The sequence below is a fragment of the Nansenia antarctica genome, assembly GCF_963989245.1.
Source record: "Nansenia antarctica genome assembly, chromosome: 2".
Classification (NCBI taxonomy): Eukaryota; Metazoa; Chordata; class Actinopteri; order Argentiniformes; family Microstomatidae; genus Nansenia; species Nansenia antarctica.
In genome coordinates, this window is record NC_137675.1 from 11,849,366 (window position 1) to 11,874,612 (window position 25,247).

The 25,247-nt window shown below is 43.9% G+C and overlaps 3 protein-coding genes across 3 annotated transcripts; 1 reads left to right on the forward strand and 2 right to left on the reverse strand.

Annotated features, from left to right (window-relative positions):
* Nucleotides 1–3,110: 3,110 nt before the first annotated feature.
* On the forward strand, nt 3,111–7,545 carry LOC308149801 (keratin, type I cytoskeletal 19-like; the record flags this gene model as incomplete). The annotated part of the gene is made up of 7 exons (XM_080522690.1): nt 3,111–3,596; nt 4,447–4,529; nt 4,739–4,895; nt 5,118–5,279; nt 5,467–5,592; nt 6,690–6,910; nt 7,242–7,545. 7 exons carry the CDS (start codon nt 3,111–3,113, stop codon nt 7,306–7,308), a joined length of 1,302 nt encoding a protein of 433 aa, XP_080378816.1. The 3' UTR covers nt 7,309–7,545.
* A 5,268-nt stretch (nt 7,546–12,813) lies between these two features.
* On the reverse strand, nt 12,814–18,728 carry LOC308149802 (interleukin-6 receptor subunit beta-like; the record flags this gene model as incomplete). Its single annotated transcript, XM_080522691.1, has 7 exons — nt 18,677–18,728; nt 18,154–18,313; nt 17,413–17,573; nt 16,942–17,096; nt 16,583–16,742; nt 15,931–16,013; nt 12,814–12,858 (listed from the first exon to the last, which is right to left on the reverse strand). The coding sequence occupies exons 1-7, from the start codon at nt 18,687–18,689 to the stop codon at nt 12,814–12,816; spliced, it is 777 nt and encodes a 258-aa protein (XP_080378817.1). The 5' UTR covers nt 18,690–18,728.
* Nucleotides 18,729–18,811: 83 nt separating this feature from the next.
* On the reverse strand, nt 18,812–23,697 carry LOC308149803 (ATP-dependent RNA helicase DDX4-like; the record flags this gene model as incomplete). Its single annotated transcript, XM_080522692.1, has 10 exons — nt 18,812–18,820; nt 19,115–19,244; nt 19,416–19,570; nt 19,836–19,988; nt 20,179–20,324; nt 20,777–20,812; nt 20,968–21,009; nt 21,298–21,351; nt 23,549–23,573; nt 23,680–23,697. 10 exons carry the CDS (start codon nt 23,695–23,697, stop codon nt 18,812–18,814), a joined length of 768 nt encoding a protein of 255 aa, XP_080378818.1.
* Between the last annotated feature and the right edge of the window lie 1,550 nt (nt 23,698–25,247).

Sequence of the window (25,247 nt, forward strand, 5' to 3'; positions counted from 1 at the left end):
CATACCCAGGGCTTAACTAACAGACGAATGCCCCCCTTAGACAGAGCCAGACAGGAAGTAGTGCACCTCAGACAAACTCTTAAAGCTCTAAAGTTCTCTGGAGTTCAAAGGTTCTAGTTCTGGAATTCTAGTTTATGCAGGTAGTTAATTACTATTCTGTGCGGTGTCTCAGAGCACAGTGGTGCTGTAACTACATGTACAGTTCACAGATGAATGGTAAATAAGTGACTTATTGCGCTGCAGCTCAGGAGAAAGTCAATCACTTTCGAAGCGGAGCTCCAAATAGCCAATGTCAATGTTAGCCTAGTTGTAGTGGCTGCTTGTACATACAGTATCAGCTTATTGGTTGATAATTTTCCATTTAATCTTTCCATATATGCATTATAGCCAATTATTATCCAATTAGAGTTGCTTTCTAACAAAAACTCCAGTGTTACAGGAGGCAAAAACCGTACAGTTATTTATACTGTGTGAACCAGGGAAGGTTGGTTGTAATGAGGAATGGTATCAAACACACGTGATGTTTGATACTATCCCTTATTCCATTCATTATAATGAGCCCGTCCTGGTATGAACATAGGTTATCTCTATGCCAGGGCACCAGACAGTGTACACAGTGGTAACTACGGCGACTACACCTCTGTAAACTAGAGGGATGGAATCAGGTGAGTCAGTGCAAGTGAAAACAGGTACCCAGCCCAGACATAGGCCTCAGCCCACACAGTTGAGCTCATCAGTCTGTTACTGTGCCAGGTAGTTACAGTATAGTTTACCTGGTGACAGATCACAAAGGCTGGATTGTATGTGTGAGGTGTGTGTGTGTGTATGTGTGTGTGCGTGCGTGTTTGAGGTGTGTGAGTCAACCACCAGTCGACTCATCCTTTCCGGTACCTGCACATTCGGGTCCACCCTTCCTTTCTCACCACCTAGCCAAGCTAAGTACCAGTGCCTTAGAGAAGATGATGCCTGTGGTGAAGACATTTTATTTTTGGTATAGCATCAGTAATGCTATCATCCAAAGTGTTTTACAGATTGCACTTATTGAAATACATGAAATATGATTATATAGATGAAAGAGAAACATATTATGTTGTATTGTGTCGTGTTATCGTGGGGTCGATGTCCTTGAATGACAGAGGAAGTGAATTCAAAGTCTATCCTGATGTCAATACGCTGGCAAAGTGATCGCATCGTAATCAAAGAATACCAAACATGTCTGGAGGCAAACATAGCAAGCTTGTATATACGTAGCTATTTAAGCTTGATTGTTGAGTGTGACAAAATGTATATTCGATGTGTGCTAGTACTTAACTTAACTTAACCTGCTCCGTTTCTGGGATGATGGAAAAAGCGAAATAATGAAGAACATTCAATTATAATATGGTGCGAGTAGATTTAGCAGCCAAAAGTTACCATTTTCATGTGAGTTTTGCAGCGCAGAAAGTTTTTTGGGGGGGTCTCCAGTGACGTCCCACTTTACCAGCATGTACAGGAGAGATTTATTGCAGTTAAAATCATTCAAGGACCAGCTTTAGTTCATATTTACTTAAACCCTCAGTCCTTTCCCTCATTGACCGAGGGTCATCCCCGCTGTTGCTGAGTATGAGTCACTACACACACTCAGATACACACACACACACACACACACACACACACACACACACACACGCAAACTGACCCAGGGACAACCCCAGTGCCGCCGAGTGTGAGGCCCCCTTCCTCTGCATGGAATCCCAGCTGATACCAGATGTATGATGGGAGGGGAAATGGCCTGGGTCCAAGACTGATATCACTACAACCCCCCTGTGACACACATACACCCACACATCACCACACACACACACACACACACACACACTCATCCTCTCATCCTCATCTCTCCTGAGGCGCTCAGTGACTCTTATCCATGGCATCATCTTTCCCACTTAGGCCAAATACAACAATCTGTGCAGAACTGGGAGGCACACACACACACACACACACACAGATTATATTGGATCTACACAGACTCCCTTTCTCTAACATACACAGAACGCTCTCTCTCATGCTCTACAGTCAGACCCATTCAATACTCAGGCACAACACACACACACACACACTCACACTCACACTCACACTCACACTCACACTCACACTCACACTCACACTCACACTCACACTCACACTCACACTCACACTCACACTCACACTCTCTCACACACACACACACACACACACACACACACACACACACACACACACACACACACACACACACACACACACACACACACACAGGACATGGTCAGTACGGTACTGATAAAGGGGATGTTTGGTGTAGATAAAGAACAATAGTTCACTGATTCCCTAAAATAGTCCTGGAATGAAACACAATGGAGCTTTGCGGTCCAGCTTCCATGTGGAACCACCTGTACATAGAAGTCAATAAAGCGCTCAATATCAACAGACGCCAACGCTATCTGGTTATATCATTGATCCCATATGAAGTCAAACGTTTAAAGTTCACATTTCTAAGATGCTGCCATCATCACTCTTGAGAAAGGAAAATGATTGTTCATTTGCTGTCTGTTAAATATACCAAGGTAGCATTGCAGTATATGTACGGGTCCAAGAAAGGTGTGATTAAATTCAATGTTTAGTTAATGAAAAGACAGTTAAATAAATTGTGCTGTATGCTTAGTGTAGCACTTAAAGTAAAAGTGACACACACACACTGGCAAACACTCTGACATACACACTGACATACACACTGGCACACACACACACACACACACATACACACACACACACACACACACACACACAGACATTCCATTACAGTTTCCTCACAGGGGTGGAAACTGAACACTGGTCCTGAAAGGCAAACCGACAGACTGCTCTTGGGCCAAGGCTGTAAAGTCTACCCCCACCTCCCTCCCTCCCTCCCTCCCTCCCTCTCTCTCTCTCCCAGGCCCGCCCCAAGGCCAGGAGTATATCAGGAGCCAGTCTCCTCTATCCCAGTACTCTTGAGGGTTTCCAGCAGCTAGCAGCACTAACGGTCCTCTCTCCTCTCCTCTCCTCTCGCCTCCTGATCTTCACAAGCGTCCAGCTGCTCAGTCAGACACTCAGTCATGTCGTACTCCAGAACATCCAGCTATTCCGTCGGCGGGGCCGCGCCCATGGGCTTCTCCGGAGGCTCCATCAGCTCCCGTAGAGTTGGCTACGTCTGCAGCGCCCCCAAGGCCTACAGCGTGTCCGGCGGAGGATTTGGCGGCGGCAGCACTCGTATCTCCTCTTCCACAGTCCGCGGCGTGTCTTCAGGCTTCGGCGGCGGATACGGAGGAGGAATCGGAGGAGGATACGGAGGAGGATATGGAGGGGGATACAGCAGCAACGCCGGATTCGGAGTTGCCGGGGGCGACATCAAGCTGAACGAGAAGGCCACCATGCAGAACCTGAACGACCGTCTGGGAAACTACCTGGAGAAGGTTCGCTTGCTGGAGGCAGCCAACTCCAAGCTGGAGATTCAGATCAGAGAGTACTACGCCACGAAGGGACCGGCCGCAGAGAGGGACTGGAGCCATTACTGGGTCATCATCAACGACCTGAAGGACAAGGTAGAGTACAAAGAGTACATGTTGGAACGTTGGCCTTGCCTCTGTCTGTGTGTCTGTCTCTGTCTGTCTGTCTCTGTCAGTCTGTCAGTCTGTCTGTCGGTGTCTGCCTGACTGTCTCTGTCAGTCAGTCAGCCTGTCGGTCTCTGTCAGTCTCTGTCTGTCTGTATGTCTGTATGTCTCTGTCAGTGAGTAGTCTCTCCTGTTCACTGAGTAAAATGTGACTTGGATGTTGCTTATCAGATCCATTGTTTCTTTTTATTGCACTGTGGTAATCACAGAGTGATGACAGACAGATAATACAGGGTGTTATCATGGTCAACTCACCATGTAATTTGATAGATTTATAGTCCTCCATTCTATCATTCGTTTAATCTATAACCTGTTCCTCTACAACCTGCAGGTCATTAAACTCAAAGATAAAAACTAATTACGACTAACAACCTAAAACTTATGTAAGCCAAAATCCTTGAGCAAATTAACAAATTAAGAGGGGAGGAGGAATTCTCACTCTTTCTATCGTTCAAGTATTACAGTACCTACTTTGATTATATTGATTTAGATTACAAAACTAGCAAGGACGTTGTCGGTTCCTGGAATTTATAATCACCAAGACCTTGCAGTAACTGCCATCGCGTTTCAAAACAGTGGAAAAACAAGCTTATCAAAACTTGACATGTCAGCTTAAAAAATGACATGACAGCTGACCATTTACCAATGATCCATTCTCCATCAGGAACTACCAAGAGTACTCTGTGATTGTATGGCATTGCATCATGAACAGTGCCTCTTTAAAAAATGTGTGACCTGAGGGGTCAGCTGACAATTGACCAATCATGTCCTCTCCTTCCAGATCGCCGGTGCTACCGTCGTCAATGCCGACATCATGCTCCAGATTGACAACTCTAAATTGGCTGCTGATGACTTCAGGACCAAGTGAGTGTAACAGAGGTGGATTCATTCACCACAACTGTGGGATGACATGCATTAATACCTAGACTTTAGCTCAGAGGGCTATAACAGTCCTGTGGCATGCAAACAACCTGGGGTGACAGAGATCATCGTCAATGAAATGAATTTGTTTTTACCAACATACTTGGCACAAATGTCTCAAGCTCACACATCCCTCTCATCCAACCAATCAGGTTTGAGCATGAGCTGATGATGCGCCAGTCCGTGGAGGCTGACATCGCCAACCTGCGTCGTCTGCTGGACCAGACCACCCTGTCCAAGGCCGACCTGGAGATGCAGATCGAGAGCTTGCAGGATGAGCTGGCCTACCTCAAGAAGAACCATCTAGAGGTGTGTGTTGGCAAAACCCTGTAATCTACAGGTTCCTATAATGACCTTGAAACTGTGTAGTGATACAGTCATAACTATCTTGTTACTGGGGGGGAATTTCTTGTGATAAACACCAGAAATGTTTGGAAGAAATAGCGTGAGAGAAGCACGATCAAAGAGAGCTAAACTGTGTCCAATCCTGGGCTCTTCATCCTTCTGACTACATTTCCCATAACTCAACAGGAGCTGGCAGCCATGCGCTCTCAACTGACCGGCACCATCAACGTGGAGGTGGACGCTGCGCCCCAGCAAGATCTCAACAAGGTGCTGGAGGAGATCCGCGCCCAGTATGAAGGCATCACCGAAAAACACCGCCGTGACCAGGAATCTTGGTTCAACGAAAAGGTAACCATAACCAGCATACAGTTGTGACCGCAATTTAACCATAATTAACTTCCACATTGTAATTCACCTTAATAAAGTTGTGGCTTCAACTGTAATTAACTGCCATCACCAGGAAGATGACAAAGTCAAAGTTACACGAGATGAGAGTTTTTTTCTAACAGTATTTGTTTCTCTGTTTGTCTTCCAGTCAGCAACTCTGAACAAGGAAGTCACCATGAACACAGAGACCGTCCAGGTCTCCAGGACAGAGATCAACGACCTGAGACGCACCATGCAGGGCCTGGAGATCGAGCTGCAGTCCCAACTCAGCATGGTGAGCCAGAAGCACTAGTATCTTAGATTTAGCGTACTTTGGTGAGCTACAACCACTAGCATGGTGAGCCAGAAACACTAGTATCTTACAGCGGCGACCCAAGATTTTGCCTACTTTGGTGCGCTACAGCACAACCACTAGCATGGATGAGACATAATCAGTATGACTCATCCACATCATAGGATTACTTTCTTGAACCAGAACGAATAACATCCATCAACAGATTTTAGTTCCACAGGATTTTGTGTACTTTGAGTGGAGATCATTATCTACTGACATCTATTAACAGACCTGAATCACGACCCATAAAGTTGCCTTGTTTGAGCAAAGCCCTTCTCTTCTTTCGTCAGAGGGAAAGAGAGGTGAGGTGGGAGGGAAGGGTGGTGAAAATAATGAAAAGGGAGAGGGGAGGGAAGATGTCTAGAGAGATTGAGGAGAAGGATTAAACATGATAAGGGAGAGAAAAGTCTTGGCAGTTGGACCAAGAGAGAAAAGGCATGAGTCGGTCTAAAGGAATGTAGAGGAGTGTGAACTGATGCTTCACTCCCATGGACATTCTTTGTCCATCTGGGGGCGTATAACTCTCCAACTGCAATAGCTACTTGCGATATTGCATTAGCAGAGACAGTTTAGCTAAGTAAACTTGTTTACACACTGTGTTTCGACAGTTAAGAAAAAACATTATTGGATCATTAAACATAAAGAAAAAAAATCACTGCTCTAATATGCTAAACAAACATAGTCTGGATATGCAGTATTAGCATCATCATTACCCAAGGTGTGGTGTCTTGACAACAGTTGCTTAGTTACATTAACAATGACTGGTATGAGTTTTGTTTGCATTCACATCCTGTGTAGCAGGATCGGGCTAACATATGAATGACAGTGAAATGATCATGAAGAGGTATGATAGCATTGATTGTTTAAGTTATCAAAATAACCCTCTGAAGTCCTTTTGGAACTTATTTTGTCCAGTTAGCATTCGCCAAAGTTAGGTGTTTTTGTGCTTTTCTAGATCAGGGTACGTCTATTTACGTCATCATTTTGCTAACCCTCCAGTTATATGACCCTGTCTTCCTCCCCCTTTCCCCCCACAGAAAGGAGCTCTGGAGAACACCTTGAGAGAGACGGAGGCCCGGTACAGCTCCATGCTAGCAGGGTACCAGAGCCAGATCAACATGCTGGAACAGGAGCTGCAGAACGTGCACGCTAGCATCGCGCAGCAGGGCTGTGACTACAAGATGCTGCTGGACGTCAAGTCACGCCTGGAGCAGGAGATCTCCACCTACAGGAGCCTCCTGGAAACAGAGGAGAGCAGGTACAGTAACAACCATAGACACTCTGCTTGGATTCAGGAGGATTGAACTTATTCATAGGCAGAAAATAACAATAATGCTGACAGATTTAGCCATCAGGGTTGGGGTCAATACCATTTGAATTCAGTCAATTCCAAATTTCCTTTATGCTTTTCATTGAGGAACATTCAGAAGTGGAGTTACTTCATGAATTTGAATTAATTGAAATGAAATTGACGTTAACCCAGATATCATCAGTTCACTTTCTGATGATATGGGGGAGATCATGACCTCCTGATTTTAAAAGCAATCCACTCACTCTAATTGTTCATTCTGTTCTTTCTTTCTTTTCAGAACCATCTCTTCAGGGGGAGCAAGAACCACAACCACAACCACCACAATCAAGCACTCAAGCTCTTAGGAGTCTAACTCTGCTGCCGGTGCAGAATATGATCAGAAACACACACACTGTTACCACAAACCAAGCTTGAAATACCTGTGGAGGAACGCCAAAGTATCCCTACAATGTCTCTCATCCTGATTGGTTCATAAAACATCGATCATAGGAAGCCTTGTTGGAGTTCCAGTGGAAGTGGAATTAGGATGAGAAACAAACAGAATATTTTGCTCCATTGTTTATGAATGTTTTGTTTCTGAAAATAAATCTGCTGATGAATACATAAATTCCCTGTTGTGTGACTGTAATCATTTCATTAAAATAGACAGCTTATGGAAATAACCGTGTTCATATCATAATCATTTGTTTAAATCACATACACATACAGTACATGTATTTTATCAAAAATGTTTATCAAAAATTATTTGAGATGGCCACTAATTTACATTACATCCAACTGTTTCATAAACACACACACACACAAGGATCAATTATCATTTGCCTTACAGTGCCAAAGCTGTTATACAGTAGAGTATAAAAGAGTACTTTATTATAGAGAGTACTAAAGTATACCTGCCAACACACACCTCCTTCCCTCCATCTCCCTCCCTCTCTGGCCCATCCTAGGGAAAGGGCTGAGGACCACACCTATTATGACGGGATCACCAACACACACACGCCGGGTTTAATAACAAGGTAACCAGAACCGCTATAATCCCCTGCATAACCACAGTTGTGACTTCAACTGTAATTGAACCGTAATTAACTGTCATTGCCATGAGGATAGTGCTACAGTACACAGAACCCCAAAAGATTCTTCAAAGGATACACCCACAGGGTCAGCCATAGAGCCCTTTCGGAACCCTTTTTTCTAAGAGTGTGGTTGAAGATCTCCCAGGGAGGTTTATCAGTACTGTAGTTGTGTTTGTTTGGTTGTTTGTTCCAGTCAGCAACCCTGCCAAAGAGGTGGTCATCACCATGGAGACTATCCAGACCAGGCTGGTGGAGGTAGAAATTGGAGGATGGGCTCATTGTAATCGCATGGAACCAGTGGTGTAGTCTACGTGATACGCAGGACTACGCCGTATACCCACGCAGGACTACGCCGTATACCCACTAGGAAAGGCCAAGGATTTCCGTATACCCACTTAAAAATGTGCAAGGATATGTAATGGCGTTTTGTGACAGAACTTTCACACTTTCATTCATAAAATTCACCCTGTCTGTGTTACGAAGCACTTGACTTTTGGACCATTGGGACTGACTATAGCGTCATATACCATCAACGGGGGGAGATGCGACATGAAATATGCCAAAATGCATAACATGTAATGTTAGATATATAACGTTAGACAGGGAGCTCAGATTTATTTTTATGGCGTTCCGAAATGAACAATATGAGGCTGGGAGGGAAAAATCACAGTATACCCACTAGAAAAAACTAGACTACACCACTGCATTGAACGAATACCATCCCTCATTCTATTCCATGCCTCACACTGAGCCTGTCCTCCCAATTCTATCTCCACCAGCCTCCGCTGATGCAGACCACCCAAGACAGAGGTCAACAACTTCAGAAGCACCATGCAGGGCCTGGAGACCGAGCTGCAGTCCCAACTCAGCATGGGACCTGTCCACAAATAGCTACCGAAGATTTAGTGTACTTTGGTGAGCCAGAACTAATAGCATCTGATAATGGACTTTATTTAGATACACATGACTTAGTTTACTTTCAGTGGAAAGCCACCATCTACCACTAGCATCTAATAATGGACTTCACCTCTGGGATATTTTTTGCCTTATTTGAGCACAAGTTGAATCTCTCTTACATCAGAGGGACGGTAGGAAGGAGGGGTGGTAAATCAACGATGGAAAAAGTAGAGGGGAGGGATGGAGGGGGAAAGAAGACTTGAAGAGGTTTTTAAAGGGGGGGGGGGTGGGAACAAAAATCTGATGACGGGAGAGCAATGCCCTTTTTGGAGACATCTGGACTATCTCTTGAAAATGAGTGTGTAGGTCCAAAGGAATGCAGAGATGTGTGTACTGAAGCTTCACTCTAATGGACAAGATGGATGAGTCCATCTGGGCCCTGAGCACACTAACGTATTCACTCTAGCCCCAGTAACTCATGCCATACTGCCTTACAGAGCAGCAGAGAAACAAAAGGAAAGTCAACTAAGCAAAGAATCATCAATGCTGTCAATTTCTCTTACATGCTCTCACATTCAGAAAACAGTACACAGCGGTTCGAAATATCATTAGTGGTCGCCTGGGTGGCATAGCTCACTAAGGCACACGCAACGTAATCGCAGGGTCCCTGGTTTGATTCCTGCCATCGAACTATCCTGCATGTCATCCCTCTTCTCTCTCACCCATCCTTCCTGTCAATCTCTAATGTCTCTACTCTATCCCAGTAAAGCAGAAATGCCCTAAAAACATATTTTTTAAAATCACGAGCAGAATATTGCTCTAATACTGTACATAGATGGTATACAAAGCTGATCCTGTATAGCCTTGTTATAGTACCTTTGGTTTGTTGACCTACCGTTATAGTTGATGAATTGCAGTATCAACGTCCTGTGTTGTATTAGTGTAAAGATGGGCCTTAGTGGGTTTGTGCTGACATTTATACTAGCCTGAGTTAGCTTCACAGCTATCCTAAAACAGGTTCATCTTTGATTTAGTGAGCTGAATCAATGAGCATCAATACCTGTGTAGGGTTCAAATCATTTTGTTTTATACCTCTGGGTAATGAATATTCATATTATCATTTTTTACAAAGTGACTTAGAATTAGAGATTAGAGGGACAGTCTCCCTGGAGTAATTTAGGCCTCCTATGTGTGTGAATTTCTTGTTTCAGAAACAAAAGGTAGATAATCTGCTGGTATATAATCCACATTCTTATCGTTACTGTCATCATTTCAAATAGAACTAGTTTATGGAAAGATTCCATCTGTGTGTAAACACATTTGCTCATCACATACAGAACATGTATTTACCCGGGAGTCATGACAACCATGTCATATTTTCAGGACAGGATGGTAGGGACAATGGCCGACAGCCCCAACATGGAAAACATGAATACAAAACATGACATTGAAACATTGAGAGGTTACTGAGAGTGTTGTGTGCTGCTGTGTGCCTTGAAGCTTACATACTCAAGCACGACTGAACAGGAGTGAAGAACAGGCTCTGTGACCAGGGAGGAGAGTGAATGACCTGAGGTGTGGCTTTAAACCACTCTGAAATGGGACACACCCTCCTGGTGGAATAATCTTTGCCCTCAGACCTACCCTAGTGGTTTGCAACACAGTGTTACAACTGGTAGAGAGATTCTTACTCACCAAGGGCTTCCGTTGCCTAGCGATACACACAAAAACATTGAGAGGGGAGGAAAACACTGACCGGTTGAACAATGAGTCTTTGTGCTGATGAAGTTGCTATCTGTGTTGCACAGCTATCTGTGTGTGCGTGCGTGCGTGCGTGCGTGCGTGTGTGTGTGTGTGTGTGAATGGTGCAAAGTTATCTGAGTTAATGCTGGGCAGCCTAATATTGATATTGGAACAGGATAAATAGACTGCAGCGGACATACACACGTGCACACCCACACGCACACACCCACACATGCACACGCACACGCACGCACACGCACACACACACGCACACACACACACACACACACCCTTCGAGAATGCTCACAATGCTGAAAACATTGATTTGACGTGTACTCATTATGTAACTGAAGCTTGTTTCTTGGTTACGAAAGAAAACAAAGGTTACATTTGCTGGGTGGTGACCTCATCTTTATGACCTCATCTTTCATTTCTGGCTATGTAATTGTACAGCTATAAGGAAATTATATTATAATGACATTTTGTTTGATCTACTGGTAGATAGGCTGGGGCTGGTTTGGGTGGTAGACCTAAACCGTTATCAGGTCTGGCCCATTTTCACTCAATACATTTATTACTGTAGACATATACTGTACCAGGGGAGGCTGGTGGAGGTAACTGTGTAGCTGTGGGGGCGGCTGTGGCACAGGAGGTAGAGCCGCCGTCTAATGATCACAAGGTCGGTGGTTCGATCCCCGTGGCCACGTGTCGAGGTGTCCTTGGGCAAGACACTGAACCCCATAATTGCTCCCAATGAGCAGGCCAGCGCCTTGCATGGTAGCTTGCCGCCATTGGTATGTGAATGGGTGGATGAGAGGCCATTATGTTATGTTATGTTAATTTCATTTATAATGCGCCCCCCATCCAACTTTTACATCGGCCCGGGGCGCAGCCCGGGTAAAGGAACAGATAAAGACAAAGACAAGGAACACAGAAAGCAATCAGACACAGACGACTTAAACGTAAAACTCAGGCATACAATTCACAACAAATAGGGAGTAGATTTAGGGAATGTCATTTTGGAAGAGGTGGGTTTTTAACTTGGCTCTAAAGGAGTCCAGAGTGGGGGCAAACTTGATGGCAGAAGGGAGCGCGTTCCACAGGGTCGGTGCTATCACCGCAAAGGCACGGTCACCCTTCCTCTTGAGGTTGGTACGTGGGACCCTCAGGCTGAGTTGGGCGTCGGACCTGAGCCTGGGTCTGGGCCTTGAGGAGGTAGACTGGTCCAGGAGGTCCTTGATGTATGGTGGGGCGAGACTGTTGAGAGCTTTAAAAACAAAGGTGCAGATTTTGAACTTCACTCTCTTCTTCACTGGGAGCCAGTGAAGGGAGATGAGGACAGGGGAGATGTGGTCCCTCATTTTGGTGCCTGACACCAGCCTGGCAGCGGCATTTTGGACTAGCTGCAGGCGGTAGATGGTCTTATCAGGAAGTCCCGCATATAGTGAGTTGCAGTAGTCGAGCCTAGATGATATTAGCATGAGGACGACCCTCCTCAGGTCGCTGGGGGTGAGGAAGGACTTGATCTTGGCTATGATGCGAAAATTGTAAAGCAATTTAGTATAAGGTCCTATATAATTGCAGTCCATTTACCATTTAGGTAGAAATCGGATACCATTCCTCATTCTATTGTATGCATTACAATGAGCTTGTCCCCCAATTTCTACCTTCACCAGCAGATGTACAGTATATCTATACTAGAATGAGATCTGGCAATTGCTGTAAGTTAATAATTACCAAGTCATCCAACATCACCACTTGGTTTACATGAAGACATTTGACCTATATACAGTATTTCAAGATGAAAGCTGTGTGTGTGTGTGAGAGAGAGAGAGAGAGAGAGAGAGAGAGAGAGAGAGAGAGAGAGAGAGAGAGAGAGAGAGAGAGAGAGAGAGAATTCAGTGAACGGGGGGAAAATTCTTCAGACTACTGACAGCTTCTATTCTGGTGCCACGCTAAGTTTGACACATCAAGTGGGGAAAGGCTCCCTGACCTCTGCCCAGGGTATGTCACAGACAGTTCTATTGCACCACAACTATCTGTGAAAGCCATAACATCTGTCGAGGCTGCAAGACTCTCCGGAACGCCTCCAAGGGCATCCCAACACCCAGCCAATCACTAGCTGCATGTGAAGTTTCACCCCTTAGCGTTGCTCTCACTCAGGTCTGCACGTGTGCACTCCTGTTGGGGGAGACAGGAATCGGGAGGATGGGCTCATTGTAAATGCTTGGAATGGAATGAGGAATGGGATCAACCACGTGTTTGGAATGAGGAATGGTATCAAACACCACTTGATGCCAACCCTTATTTGATTCCGTCCTCTGATTTCTGCCTCCACCAGCCTCCCCTGACTTCTTTACTCCCTTTGCATCGCATTTCAAAACATAGGATTGATTGAATCATGGGCTAGATGGAGATATACAATATCCACGTGAAGGCAGTTGGTGAAACCGGGAACAAGTCGGCAACCAATCAAATTGTTCACCGAGTCCATTGCATTGCAATGTTTTGACTTGACTAGCAAGTGTGTCTTTTTTTTCAACGTTGACATTTATTTAACATTTTCAGAATAAAAGTCTGAACAATTTGATTGGTTGCCGAATTGTTCCCGGTTTCACCAGCTGCCTTCACATATATATCCTTATCCTTATGAATCTATGAAGGGTGATAATAAGTGGGATGAGGGATGAGGGACAGAGATTGGTAATGGGAATGCCACCCCAGCCAAGCGCTAACTGCCGCCCCAGCCAAGCGCTAACAGCATGTGAGTTTTCACCCCCTAGCGTTGCTCTGCCTCAGGTCTCTGTAGTGTCACCGGATCAAATGTTACCGTAAATCTGTCAGCTCAAAACTCTAACGCTCCTGACAATGACATCACGGACATACTTAGTCTCTAACATCATGCCAGGTGTGAATCAGACACAAACTGTGCAGCAATAATAACCACTTTTAACAACGGACCGGTTGCATAATTATGAGGAGAATTGCAGTGGAGAGGGTCAGAGATGATGGGGACTGAGGCAGCGGACTTAGAGGCAACAGGTCAAACAAGTTCTACTTTAGAATTTAGAACATAGAAGATGTTCTTATCTCTCTCTGGCCTACACAGATAGAGCTACAGGTACTTTTAAACACATACAAAATTATATCACAATAAGACTACCCTAGATAAATACAATTCTATATATTTTAGCGTTTGATTGAGCATGCCTAGAATGCTACAGTATATGGGCAGTTTTGCACTTTTGGGACTATTTCAGTGGTTCCAATGTGCCAGGCAAACTCAATCAAGCACGTCAACGTATTTGAAACAATATCGACTATTTGAACCAAGGTCTACAAGGCTGGGAGAGTGAGCTTCTATCTAAGTGGGGTTTAGGTGGAAGGTGGTAATTAGAGCAGCATAAAGCTCATTTAGCTAGTCTTTGAAAGTGCACCGACTACTATGAGGGATTGTGACAAGGTAGGGAAAGGGAGACATTTAGATCATGTAATTACTGTGTGAAGAAGACATCATGTACCTAGTGGAAGATAAGAGAAGAAGAGCCATACATTACATGTAAACTTGAGTCTAGTAAATGAGGGAAGAGGAAAACTCTTCTATGTGTATTACCTCTAGTTGTCATTTCACCTTTTCACAGTATGTAGACGTGTGTACTTTCAAATCCTAGCTAAAGGAGCTTGAAGCTGCTCTAATAACTTCCTCCTATACCCCACTTAAACAGAAGCTCAGTCCCGTCCTCTGATTTCTACCTCCACCAGCCTCCACTGCTTGTGCAGCACTCCTGGGGGTAAGAGTGCTTAGTAGTAGCAGATGTATTAAATAAACTGATTCACTGTCAAAACAAACTGGTACTGTAAACGTGAGGAATGACTCATTTCTCCAAACATTGAATGTTTGTGTAAAAGTCCAGTTGCCTGACCAACCAAGCTATTTTCACTCTATTCGGTTGACATCTCAGAGCGGTTATTCCAAACATGAATCACACATTTTGTATCAGGCCATCAATCCCATTCTGATGACAACAGCCCTTTCCTCACGTCCTCTCCTCCGTCCTCCTCTCACTTCTTCTCACTTCCTCTCTCATTGGAGGAGAATATCTAAGGGAGGAACCCTGATCTGCTCCTCCAATGTGTTTTGAGTAGGAAGCCAGTGAAGGACGGAAGAGAGGATGCAAGGAACCATTGACAAAGGGTCCTTGTGATGCAGTGCTATACTGACCTCTAGTGGTAGACCTTCTCCTCACACTCCTTGAAGAAAACTAGAGGTGTTTTTCCATAGTTGAGGTTGCCATCAAGTGGAGCAAATGTGTAATTGTTACACTTGTGAATGAATGAATGAATGAACTTTATTGTCATTGCTATAGTACAGGTACCAAACAACGACATTTGGGAGGGGTGGCTCCCCTGGTGCTAGGAAAGAAAAAAAAACTAAAAAAACAAGAAGGGAATGTTAGAGTAAATTATTCAATAATGGCAGCCTGTTTCGTTTCAAGATGTATAAGAAAAGATATTTAATATTCTTCTGCAGAAGGAGGAAGTTTACAAGCACGTCAGACAAGTCTTAACAGTGAAAGTTCCTCGTAAAGTCCAGATCATTCATTTCATCTCAGTATTTATACAATCAGGTACCTTCAGGTAAGGGGTCCGCCCTCAGGTGAGGTTTAGACCAATCATGAGCAATGGGTGTGGACTTGTACAGTGATGAAGATGATTTTGATGAAGGCTAGGGGGGAATCGGCCCCCACTTTCTCCCAGGGAGACAAAGGTGAAAACGGAACACAATAGCCACAACTGGTTCAGTCTGGTCCCAGAGCACCGGGTCTGGGCAACACAAAAACACAAAACTGCTCCAGATGGCCTCGTCCACTCAGGGAGAAAAGAGGGCAATCAGGTCTTTGTCTTAGCCAATGTCAAGCTTAAAGTAGAGAAACTGGTTCTATTGTGTGACAACAGGAAATCATCTTCTACAGTCTGCTGCAGACATTCAACCCAAGATGATGTTTGGTTCTTAAATGTAGCTTATTACATATAATAATTTTCTCTCACACTATTCAACATTGAAACAAGACCCAGTGATCAACTGCCAACCAGACAATAAAGACTTTACCCAGACTTGAAAACAGTTGTGTAGCAATTGGGGGATCATGTGTAGATGAGGATTCTTCTCATTCTTCACTATTAACCAAACATGGATTAAAATCTACTATCATACCTGTGTTGTATGTAATGTGTCAGTGTTTCTTTCCCTACCTTAGACATCAGTTGTATTCTCCGTTCAGCTTGCCCCTGGACAGGCATGACCACCCTCCACAGATCAGGCTTACTGGAGGGCTCTAGAGGAGAGAGGACAGAGGAGACGTCACATATCTCACCAATGACAGATATCACGGTACAGTTCTACCACACATACTGATACAATGAACTAGACACTAATCTGATCAAGATATCAAGATATCTTTGAATGCCCTTTGAATCAGTCCTGATGTTCAAAATTGCCCATTTGTGTAAATTCCTACAACTCCCAAGATTCCCCTTCCTCTCACGCGACATCCTTCCATTGCTCTCTGGGAATCACTGGCACTGAAATCACGTATTCCCTCACTGATGCTACGTAGCACTAAGCTAACGTTTTCTCCCGAGCCTTCGCCTGAGCCTTGAGCGTCATCCATCTCCGTAGAATTCTTTATTTGTTGCTCATCACATTTCTTTTGTCCTCTAGTTTTCTTTCCCCCACTCATTCCAATATATTTTATAACGATTTGTATTAAAGTTTATGAATTAAGGGGGTTAGTTTTATCTGGCTATTGGGAGCTCAAAATTAAGCAGCCATCTTGCACGTTTCGCCACCGGAAGTCTGCAAACTTCCCTTTTAATGGTTGTGGTGACTGGCTCTTACACTCACCGGCCTCAGGGGTCCTGGCGGTGGTGTTACTGCTCCAGTCGCTCCAGTAGCCGTAGTCCTTGTCATGAATGCAGCGCACCTGAACCACATACACGGTGTCAGGCCTCAGGCTCTGCAGCCGGAACGTCTCCATGTACTTCTCAGTATCTGCCCGGGGCACCTGGGGGAGGGGGGGTCGCAGCACATTAGACACCAGGACACACAGCACAACAGAACATCCAAGACCACCATTACAATGATCTATAGAGACAATCAAAGTGACTTTGAAAACGGCAGAACAGATTGCTTCCCAATTGACCAAATAGCCGGTGAGAATAGTACATGCATGTATTATATAAACCTGTAAAATTCATATTTACCTCGGTCCACTCTCCAGCAGTGGCCTTGCAGTAGCGGATGTTGTACTTCAGTATGCCGTATGTTTTGTGGATAGGGTGGGTCCAGTTCACGATGAGAGATCTGGCAAATTGCTTCTCCGAGATGATTCTGACTTTGGAGGGGGGGTTTGTTTTCACTGCAAAACAGGAAAGACATATAGATCATTACACTATAGACAGTGCTCTGCGGAAGTAATGGGACAGTGAAGCATTTTATCTTCTTTTGGCTCTACACTCGAAAAGACATAGTTCCCCTATCAATCTTTTTTTGTGTGTGTAACCAAAACCTTTGGAATCTTTCTATATACAGTATATTGTACTATGATCCCTCTTCTCTATATCTCTCTCTGTCATTCCGTCAAGACTGTAATAAGGATTAGACTTACCTCTCTCCTTTAAACATTTTTTAACAAATCATCATGATGAGACTGAGGTCCATTGGTGTCCACCTACCCAGCTCCTCTGCCGATATGTTCAGGACATCAGACTGGACCTGCCCCAGTCCGTTCTCTACCTTCACCCACACGTCCAGTTCCATGAACATAGGGAACGTTTCAAAGAAGATGACGCCACTGCTCCTCTGTGCCTTACTTATGAATGTCTTGTTGGAATCCCTGCAGGGAAATATAAACTCATCCTGAGTTGATTCTCCTTATTTTTCCACCAGTCCGATGTATATTAGTCTATGGCTAATATGATCCAGTTTGTTTGGAAGGGAAACTAAAAGCTGCCACTGTTTAAGACGCTTGATCACAACTGGAGCCAGATTAACTGATTGCTGAGAGCAATTGAAAACAAATGCATGTATGGAATACAAGTCCCTGTATAGACAGTCTACCCACACCCTTTTAAACATTTTCACCTTTTGTTGCCCCAGAGCCTGGAATTTAAATATATTCGAGAGTCCACCAACTCAAATTGCTGATTTCAGTTGCACACTATCTGTAGTTAACAACAAATTGCTGATGTCCTCATAATCAATACAATGTTATAAAAACAGAATTATCTTAATATAATAATAATGTAATATTATTCATTATCATACATGGAGGTCAAAATCAGAGGACGGGCTCGTTGTAATGCATGGAATGGAATGAGATATCCATCGCAATGAGCACCTCCTCCGGTTTCTACCTCCACCAGCCTCCCCTGACCCAAACACCACAATGCGTATCCACAGAGCCAGTGACTTACACTATGGTGGCCAACAGAGTGTAGGTAGTGGGCACCTCCTCTACTCCCCCAGGCAGCTCCTGCCTCCTCCCGGCATCCCAGAAGCAGGATACGTTAGAGGAGATCTGGGAGCCGGACTGGACGGCCATGCAGGACAGTCGCTCCGGCTTCACAGGAGCATCTGACCAGGACCAGAGGATGGAACACAATCAACTCTGGTCTATGGTTCGGTGTTCATATTGTTTGTATTTATTGTTTATATTGTTTAGTATTGTTCTTGTGCCTTGGAGACAATAGTTTTGTAAAAATCCCTATCCAAATCAATTTGATTGATTGACTGTCATTATATAAAAAGAAGTGTTGTGTTGCTATGGATCTTCAGGGTGACAAAATAAACAATGTTTCCTTGAAAGTAAATATTTTCATATGTTATTATATCATAACATTTCTATAAGTAAAATAGTGATATTTATGAAAATTAAAGTGTGAAGGAAACACAATTTCCTGGACATGGAGCCTATTGTAGCATTGTAGGCCTACTTACACCCCTTCTTCATAATGATCCCGTGGATTTGCAGTTTGTTGTTTCCCGTACTCCGATGGTTATTAAATTATTTAGTCATTCAAAGGCAATATTAAAAAATGGGTTTTCAGTCTTGACTTGAACATATTTGCAGCCTCACCAAATCTGTGGTACACATTGGGCTGATATGCTAGCAAAAGGTCTTTCAGATATTCTGGTGCTGTGCCAGTGAGAGCTTTATAAACAAGCAGAAGGATTTTGAAATCTATTCTGAACTTAACAGGAAGCCAGTGTAGAGTCTCTAAAATAGGAGTTATATGAAAAAAAGCACATGATATGGTAGGATAGATAGAACTAAAGGCATATGGATCACCTGCCACCAACTGCTCTCATACGTTAAACAATACGTGTACAATAGCGTGTACTGCAGGTCAGATGAGGTACAGTAGATGAGGTTACCTTCCCTCTTCCAATGATGTCCAGCAGTCTCCCCGGAGTTCCACAGAGCACGTTGCAGCCCTTCAGCACCTCTCTTATGGCGTAGCCGGTGATAATGCCCCCATAGACCACTACAGGGCGCACACACGTCCTGCAGAGGAGAGGGACAATGTTGTCACATCATGTTTAGTCCCTTTGGGCAAAACAACATTCACGCTTTGCTGAAAATGTGGCATTCATCCTAGAACTGGGGAATGTTCGGGACACTTTCTAAAACTCCTTAATGTTTTATAACACATTCTAGAAGGGCTGCCTTCCTCACCCGAAGGCGAACTTCCTGGCCTCCAGGTAGATCTGGTTGATGAGCTCCCTCGTGGGAGCCACGATGATGGCCTCTGGTTCCTGCACCTCGCTGAACCTGCTGGCTGCCACACCGTCCGCCATCAGCTTCTGCAGGATGGGCAGCAGGAACGCAGCCTGGGGAGCGGTTTACAGCAAAACAATCATTAGTCCCTTACAGATTGTTGTTGTCAATTGTATTAATTGATTTGTCTGCACAAAGAGAGAAAATAAAGGCAATTGTGCAGGGTGCACTTGAATTCAAAACATGTTGATAAAACATGCTAGAGCCAAGTGTTGATAGAAAACAGATTAAAACTGTGTATTGATCAGTATTATGCATCCAAAAATATTGGTGGATATATATAGAACATTTTTGTGTAGATTGTAGAAGGTGACTCACTGTTTTTCCAGAGCCGGTCTGGGCACAGGCCATGAGGTCTCTGCCGGCTAAGATGATGGGGATGCCATGCTTCTGCACCGGGGTGGGCTTCACATAGCCAGACTTGGTGACGTTCCTGTTCAGAGAATCACACAGGGCAGCCTCTTCAAACGTCTGGGGGGACAGAGATGGGGGGATAGTGTTACGGTCTCTCAATTTACCTTCAGATCATACAACAATTCACAGACAAACAAGCAAATGTAAACCATTCAAGACAATTTGTGAAAATTGGTTAAAAAAATTGCTCATCAGGTAGTGAAAGTCATCAACTGAGGCAACATGAAGACACCAGGAAGGAACTCACCAGGATGGCTTTGGGGGGGTTGCTGCCACTGACATCCACCAGGATGTTGTCATACTTGTCAAAGTTGATGCCCGTTTCAAACTGAGCGAAGACATCAGAGTCCTCTTCAGAGGGGGTGGGGGGCACATAGGTCACCCTTGGAGGTGCTAAGGAGGGAGGGGAGGCACAGGTCACCCTAGAAGGTCTTAGGGAGGCCTTAGATACTCCGAAACTCCTGCTTAGCTAGACCACCCAGGAGAGACGGTTTACAGTAGAAGAGAAAGTTTGCAATATTTAGAGCCCATGGCCATCAGGTATGAACATACTGACCATCAGCATCACCGTCTCCTCCCTCACCATCCCGGGAGCCTGATGTGGGAAACAGGTCTCAATAAGACAGCAAGAAAACCATGTTTAAGTAAGTAAGCCTTGCACACAAATAGGGCAGGAGCCCATCTCTCCTGTCAACCAGGGAAGCAGAAATCAGAGGACAGCTCATTTCAGGGTTCTCCCCAAATAATGCAAGAGTGGCCGGGCCACCTCGTCAACAAATCAAGTTATGCTTTCCACAAATCAATCATGACCATTCATTGATAAGGTAATATCTCAAAGACAGAACCTTTGGAGAACACTTCTTCGTCTCTTCCACGGTAGCCTGAGGAGAACAAAGACAAGACACACTGTAAGGAGATGGACTTGTGCGGCAAGGCAGTTTCATCCAACACTCTAACCCCATGTCCTCAGACATCAATGGAAATTCCTGGTAAAATAAAAGGTTTTAAAAAACACACAAAACGCCCACTGAATTACCTCCTCCACCGAAGCCTCCTCTTCCACCTCCATCTTCACCATCTGAAACCAGGAAATCACGTTTGAGATCACACCCATCAGCAACTCAACTAGTACATTCTTATGAGCATAGTTGGTGTTCATCTTCACAGATTAACCAAGCATCTGCGTGTGCCTGTATCAGGTGTGTGACATGTTTGTTCTTCATCAGTCATGGAGCTAACAGAACATTCTAGAAGGGGAGATCAGTGGAGGCAGAAATCAGGAGACAGGCTCATTCGGATGGAAGGAGGAATGGGGTGTTCCTCATTTCACCGTCACCAGCCTCCAGTGGTGCAGAATCAGATGTACCTCTAGAGTGGAAGCCTCCTCTGCCCCCACGACCTCCTCTGCCACCTCCAAAACCTGAGGGGAAATAATAGCAGAAGTGAGGAGAATTCAATGGTTTACCGCCATTACACCCCCAAGGTTCTCCCCAAACAATGTAAGAGTGGCGCTGCGCCATGGTGTGAACTTGGCAACAGAGCATGTTATCCTGCATTCAGTATATGAAAACCATCATACCTTTTTCATTGATGTTATCACCATCCCCTGTAAAACAGATATTTTTTTTGCAGCAAGTCACAAAGAAGCTTGTCAGACAATGAAAGATCAACACATTAAGAGGCACAAAGAAGGAAAAAATGATAAACTGAATATACCACTTCTGAATCCACCACTTCCACCCCCTGTTAAGACAACAGGACATTACATTACTTCAGGGTTTAAAAGCATTCAATTGTCAAGCATTTAAAAGCAGTTAAAATACTCAGCTCAATGAATCCACACCATACAAACTAATGCCTTTCAGGAGGCCTGTTCAGAACATTCAGATAAGAATTGTATGGTTGAGAAAATGTCTCGTAATATTGGAGAAGTTCCGTCAGACCGAATAGACCCCAGTCAGGTCCAACCAGCAGCAGACATTCTCACCTCTTCCTCTCTCCCAACCACTATTCCAAGAGCTGCCTCCGTCACCCCCTGAAAGAAAAAAAGCCTATTTACTGAGAAAGGGTCTCAAACCGGGGGGTCATGTTATGGACTTCAATCTTTTGGGAAACAGTATGACCTCTGATATCAGTCAACACTTACCTTTGTTCCCATTCTCATCAGTGCTCCCTGTTCAGAAGAAAACAAGCATTCAGCCGGAGTAAAGCAACTTATCATAGTATCATTATCATAGTACATAAAATGGAATTTTGTTGAGTTTTACTAACTACAATTGCAACTCAAGATTGGCTTGAATTTCTTTCTGTAACTAGTCTGTTTTTCTTAATTCAAAAAACACAAAGAACAAAATGGCTTGAAACACTCTTTATATTAGGTACTAAATGTAACCACCTGAAGCAAAGCGTTTGAAGCCTCCGCCTCCTCCCCTAGCTCCTCTGCCTGTGGAAGAGTAGACAGGAGGTTCAGATCAGCATAACAGCCCATCTAGCGATCATTCATCCCAGATATTCAGATGCCTATTCAATTGGTAAACGTTTAATTTACCACCTTGGTAATATACACTGCTCAAAGAAATGAATGGGGACACTTCGAGGATATGCCTCCCCATACCATCACTGACAAACCGGTCATGCTGGATGATGTTGCAGGCAGCATAACATTCGCAACGGCGTCTCCACACTCTTTCATGTCTGTCACATGCTCAGTGTGAACCTGTTCTCATCTGTGAAGAGAACGGGGCACCAATGGCGAACCTGAAAATACTGTGATTAAGTGTTTCCTTCATTTTTTTTGAGCAGTGTACTAACTGTGGCCTTCACTGTTTCATGAGGTCATGCCACTGGGAGAGGAGATGCTTAGTCTTTAAGGTCATGTTCTCACATGAAAGTCCGAATCGAGACCCGGAGCAAGTGGATGACTTCGCAACATTGTTGCATAAATTATTTCTCTGATTTGCGTTTTCACAAGCCTTCATGTAAACGAAGTAACATACGCAATCGAAGTAACAGACGTGGTAGTTGTCCGTTGCCCGTTGTCCCGCTCTTATACAGATCAACACGCGTGCGCTGTTGTTTTCCTATGGACTGCCTCGAGCAGCGTTCTCACCAAAAGCGAAGCAAAGTGATGGATGCATCGTTTCTAACCGAAGCGAAACCACCCTTTTCAAGCGGAGCATCCAAGGGTTCTTTGCTGCGGGAGCGACTTCGAATGCGAGTTCTCACAGCTCCAAACACAGAGCAAAGCGAACTTTATCCTAAACTCTGTTTCAAGTGAAGCAAATGTTCTAGTGAGAACACCCCCTAAAAAAAGGAAATCATTCCTTCAGTATTCTGTGTACAAAGCCATGTCACCTGTGAACTTGTTAGCTCTGCCAGTGTGATAAGGAACCATCAGGCTATTGATTATTTGTAAATGTAAAATTATTTCTTCTTCTAGCACGACTGCCAATGGCCCCTGGCCTGAGCTGGATAACTCTTCCTGCTACAACTAGTGAATTGATGATTCACTTGCTTAGTCAAATGTATCGATTGTAAGTAATTTGGAATAAGGCGTCTGCTAAATGCCAAAAATGTAAATGTAACGTTTCATAACTTAAAATGGGTCTTTAACTTACCATTGCTGGTACTGATAGTAGCATCCTGCAAACAGAGAGTGTGATTGTGAGGGGAAAAAACTGCCTCTTCATTTTAGTATGATTCATATCAAAATGTGTTTGATGAAGTTAATGGTCAGGTGGCAAATTACCTCGTCCCATTCTTCCATGATTGGTTTTGGGATTGGCTGTAGTAAAAGAATTACAGTGTCATGGCAACAAATCTTTATGCTTAAATACTACTGATTGATCATCATCAGCAATTAGGGAGACAAATGCATTTGCAGCCCTCCTCCCCCCCCCCCCCACTCCAGTTTGATAGGTTGGTAGCTAACAATCAATTATAGCGCGTTTTCCGAATGCGGACGATCCTGCTAATTGGAAAGAGTCAGAATTGTCCAAACGCTTGAGCAAAATCCCCGAATTAGTCCACTTACCAAACAGTTTTAGCTATACAATACATAACTAATTATGTTTAATTACCTGGCCGTATACAAACCGTTAATTACTAAAGCTTTAATTAATAGCAACTAGGTTAACGAAATGTTAACAGTAACCCAATGATAGTGCACAGTGCACACCATAAAGCAAGATTAATTCAATAACATAATTGCAGCACGTGTAAGACATTAACACATTTATATGTAATTTGATCAAATGTCTTCCATACATTACGCAACACTTTCCGCAGTGTCTTGATGGTCTTGGATGTGGCAGCGAGCAGGCTGAGAAAGTCAGAAAGACAGAATCGTCCACGACCAGGAATAACAGGGAAGGAATCACGTGTTCACTCCGTTAAGACGTGAGATAGTTCAACAGTTTACAACCAAATTAAAGTTTGCCCATATACATGCACCTTAATTTATGGATAGGCTACCTATATTCTATCTTGTATTTTGTTAACTGTTGCTGTGCAACACATTGTCTCTTAATTTAGTTATCTGAAAATAGCATCTATAGAGTCCATAATTAGCCTATTTACTGTGTCTTTGATGAGCGACGATCTGGTGGCGTCTTAATAAACTGGTTCAAGATCAGTTCGGTTGGTTGTTTGATTTGGGGTGGTTAGATTCATGCCTGAGGCAAGCCACCACTTACTCATCTCTTACACCTGCCACTGACTACGCAATTGACTCATTAAGTAGCACAGTCAAGTAGTTCTGAAACAGTTTACTGAAGAAAAAAAATAATCAAAGTATGAAGTTGAGCTAAAAGACACAGTAAATGATAGGCTCCTTATGGACTCCATAGCTGCTATTTTCAGATAAATATTCAGAGACAATGTGTTGCACAGCAGTTAATAAAAATACAAGATATACCGGTAATATAGGTATCCATGAATTAAGGTGCATGTATATGGGCAAAACTTAAATGTTGTTGTAAACTGTTGAACTATCTCACATGTTCAATGATAACGGAGTTAATTGCGTGTTTTTTTCAGAAGTGCAAATTACACGGGTCCTGTTTCCTCTCACGTGACTCCTTCCCGCTCCGGTCCTAGACACACCAACTCCACAGACGTCGAGTCTTTCTTTTCTCTCCGACCATCGACCTGTTAGCTGCTCACCGCCCAGACCGACGAGAGTCTTAAATTGAACTGCCAGGCCCAAGACACCGCGGAAAGCCTTCCACAATGTATGGAAGACATTTTCATATCTTATCAATTGACATATTAATGTGTTAATATCTCACGTGCTGCAATTATGTTATTGAATTAATC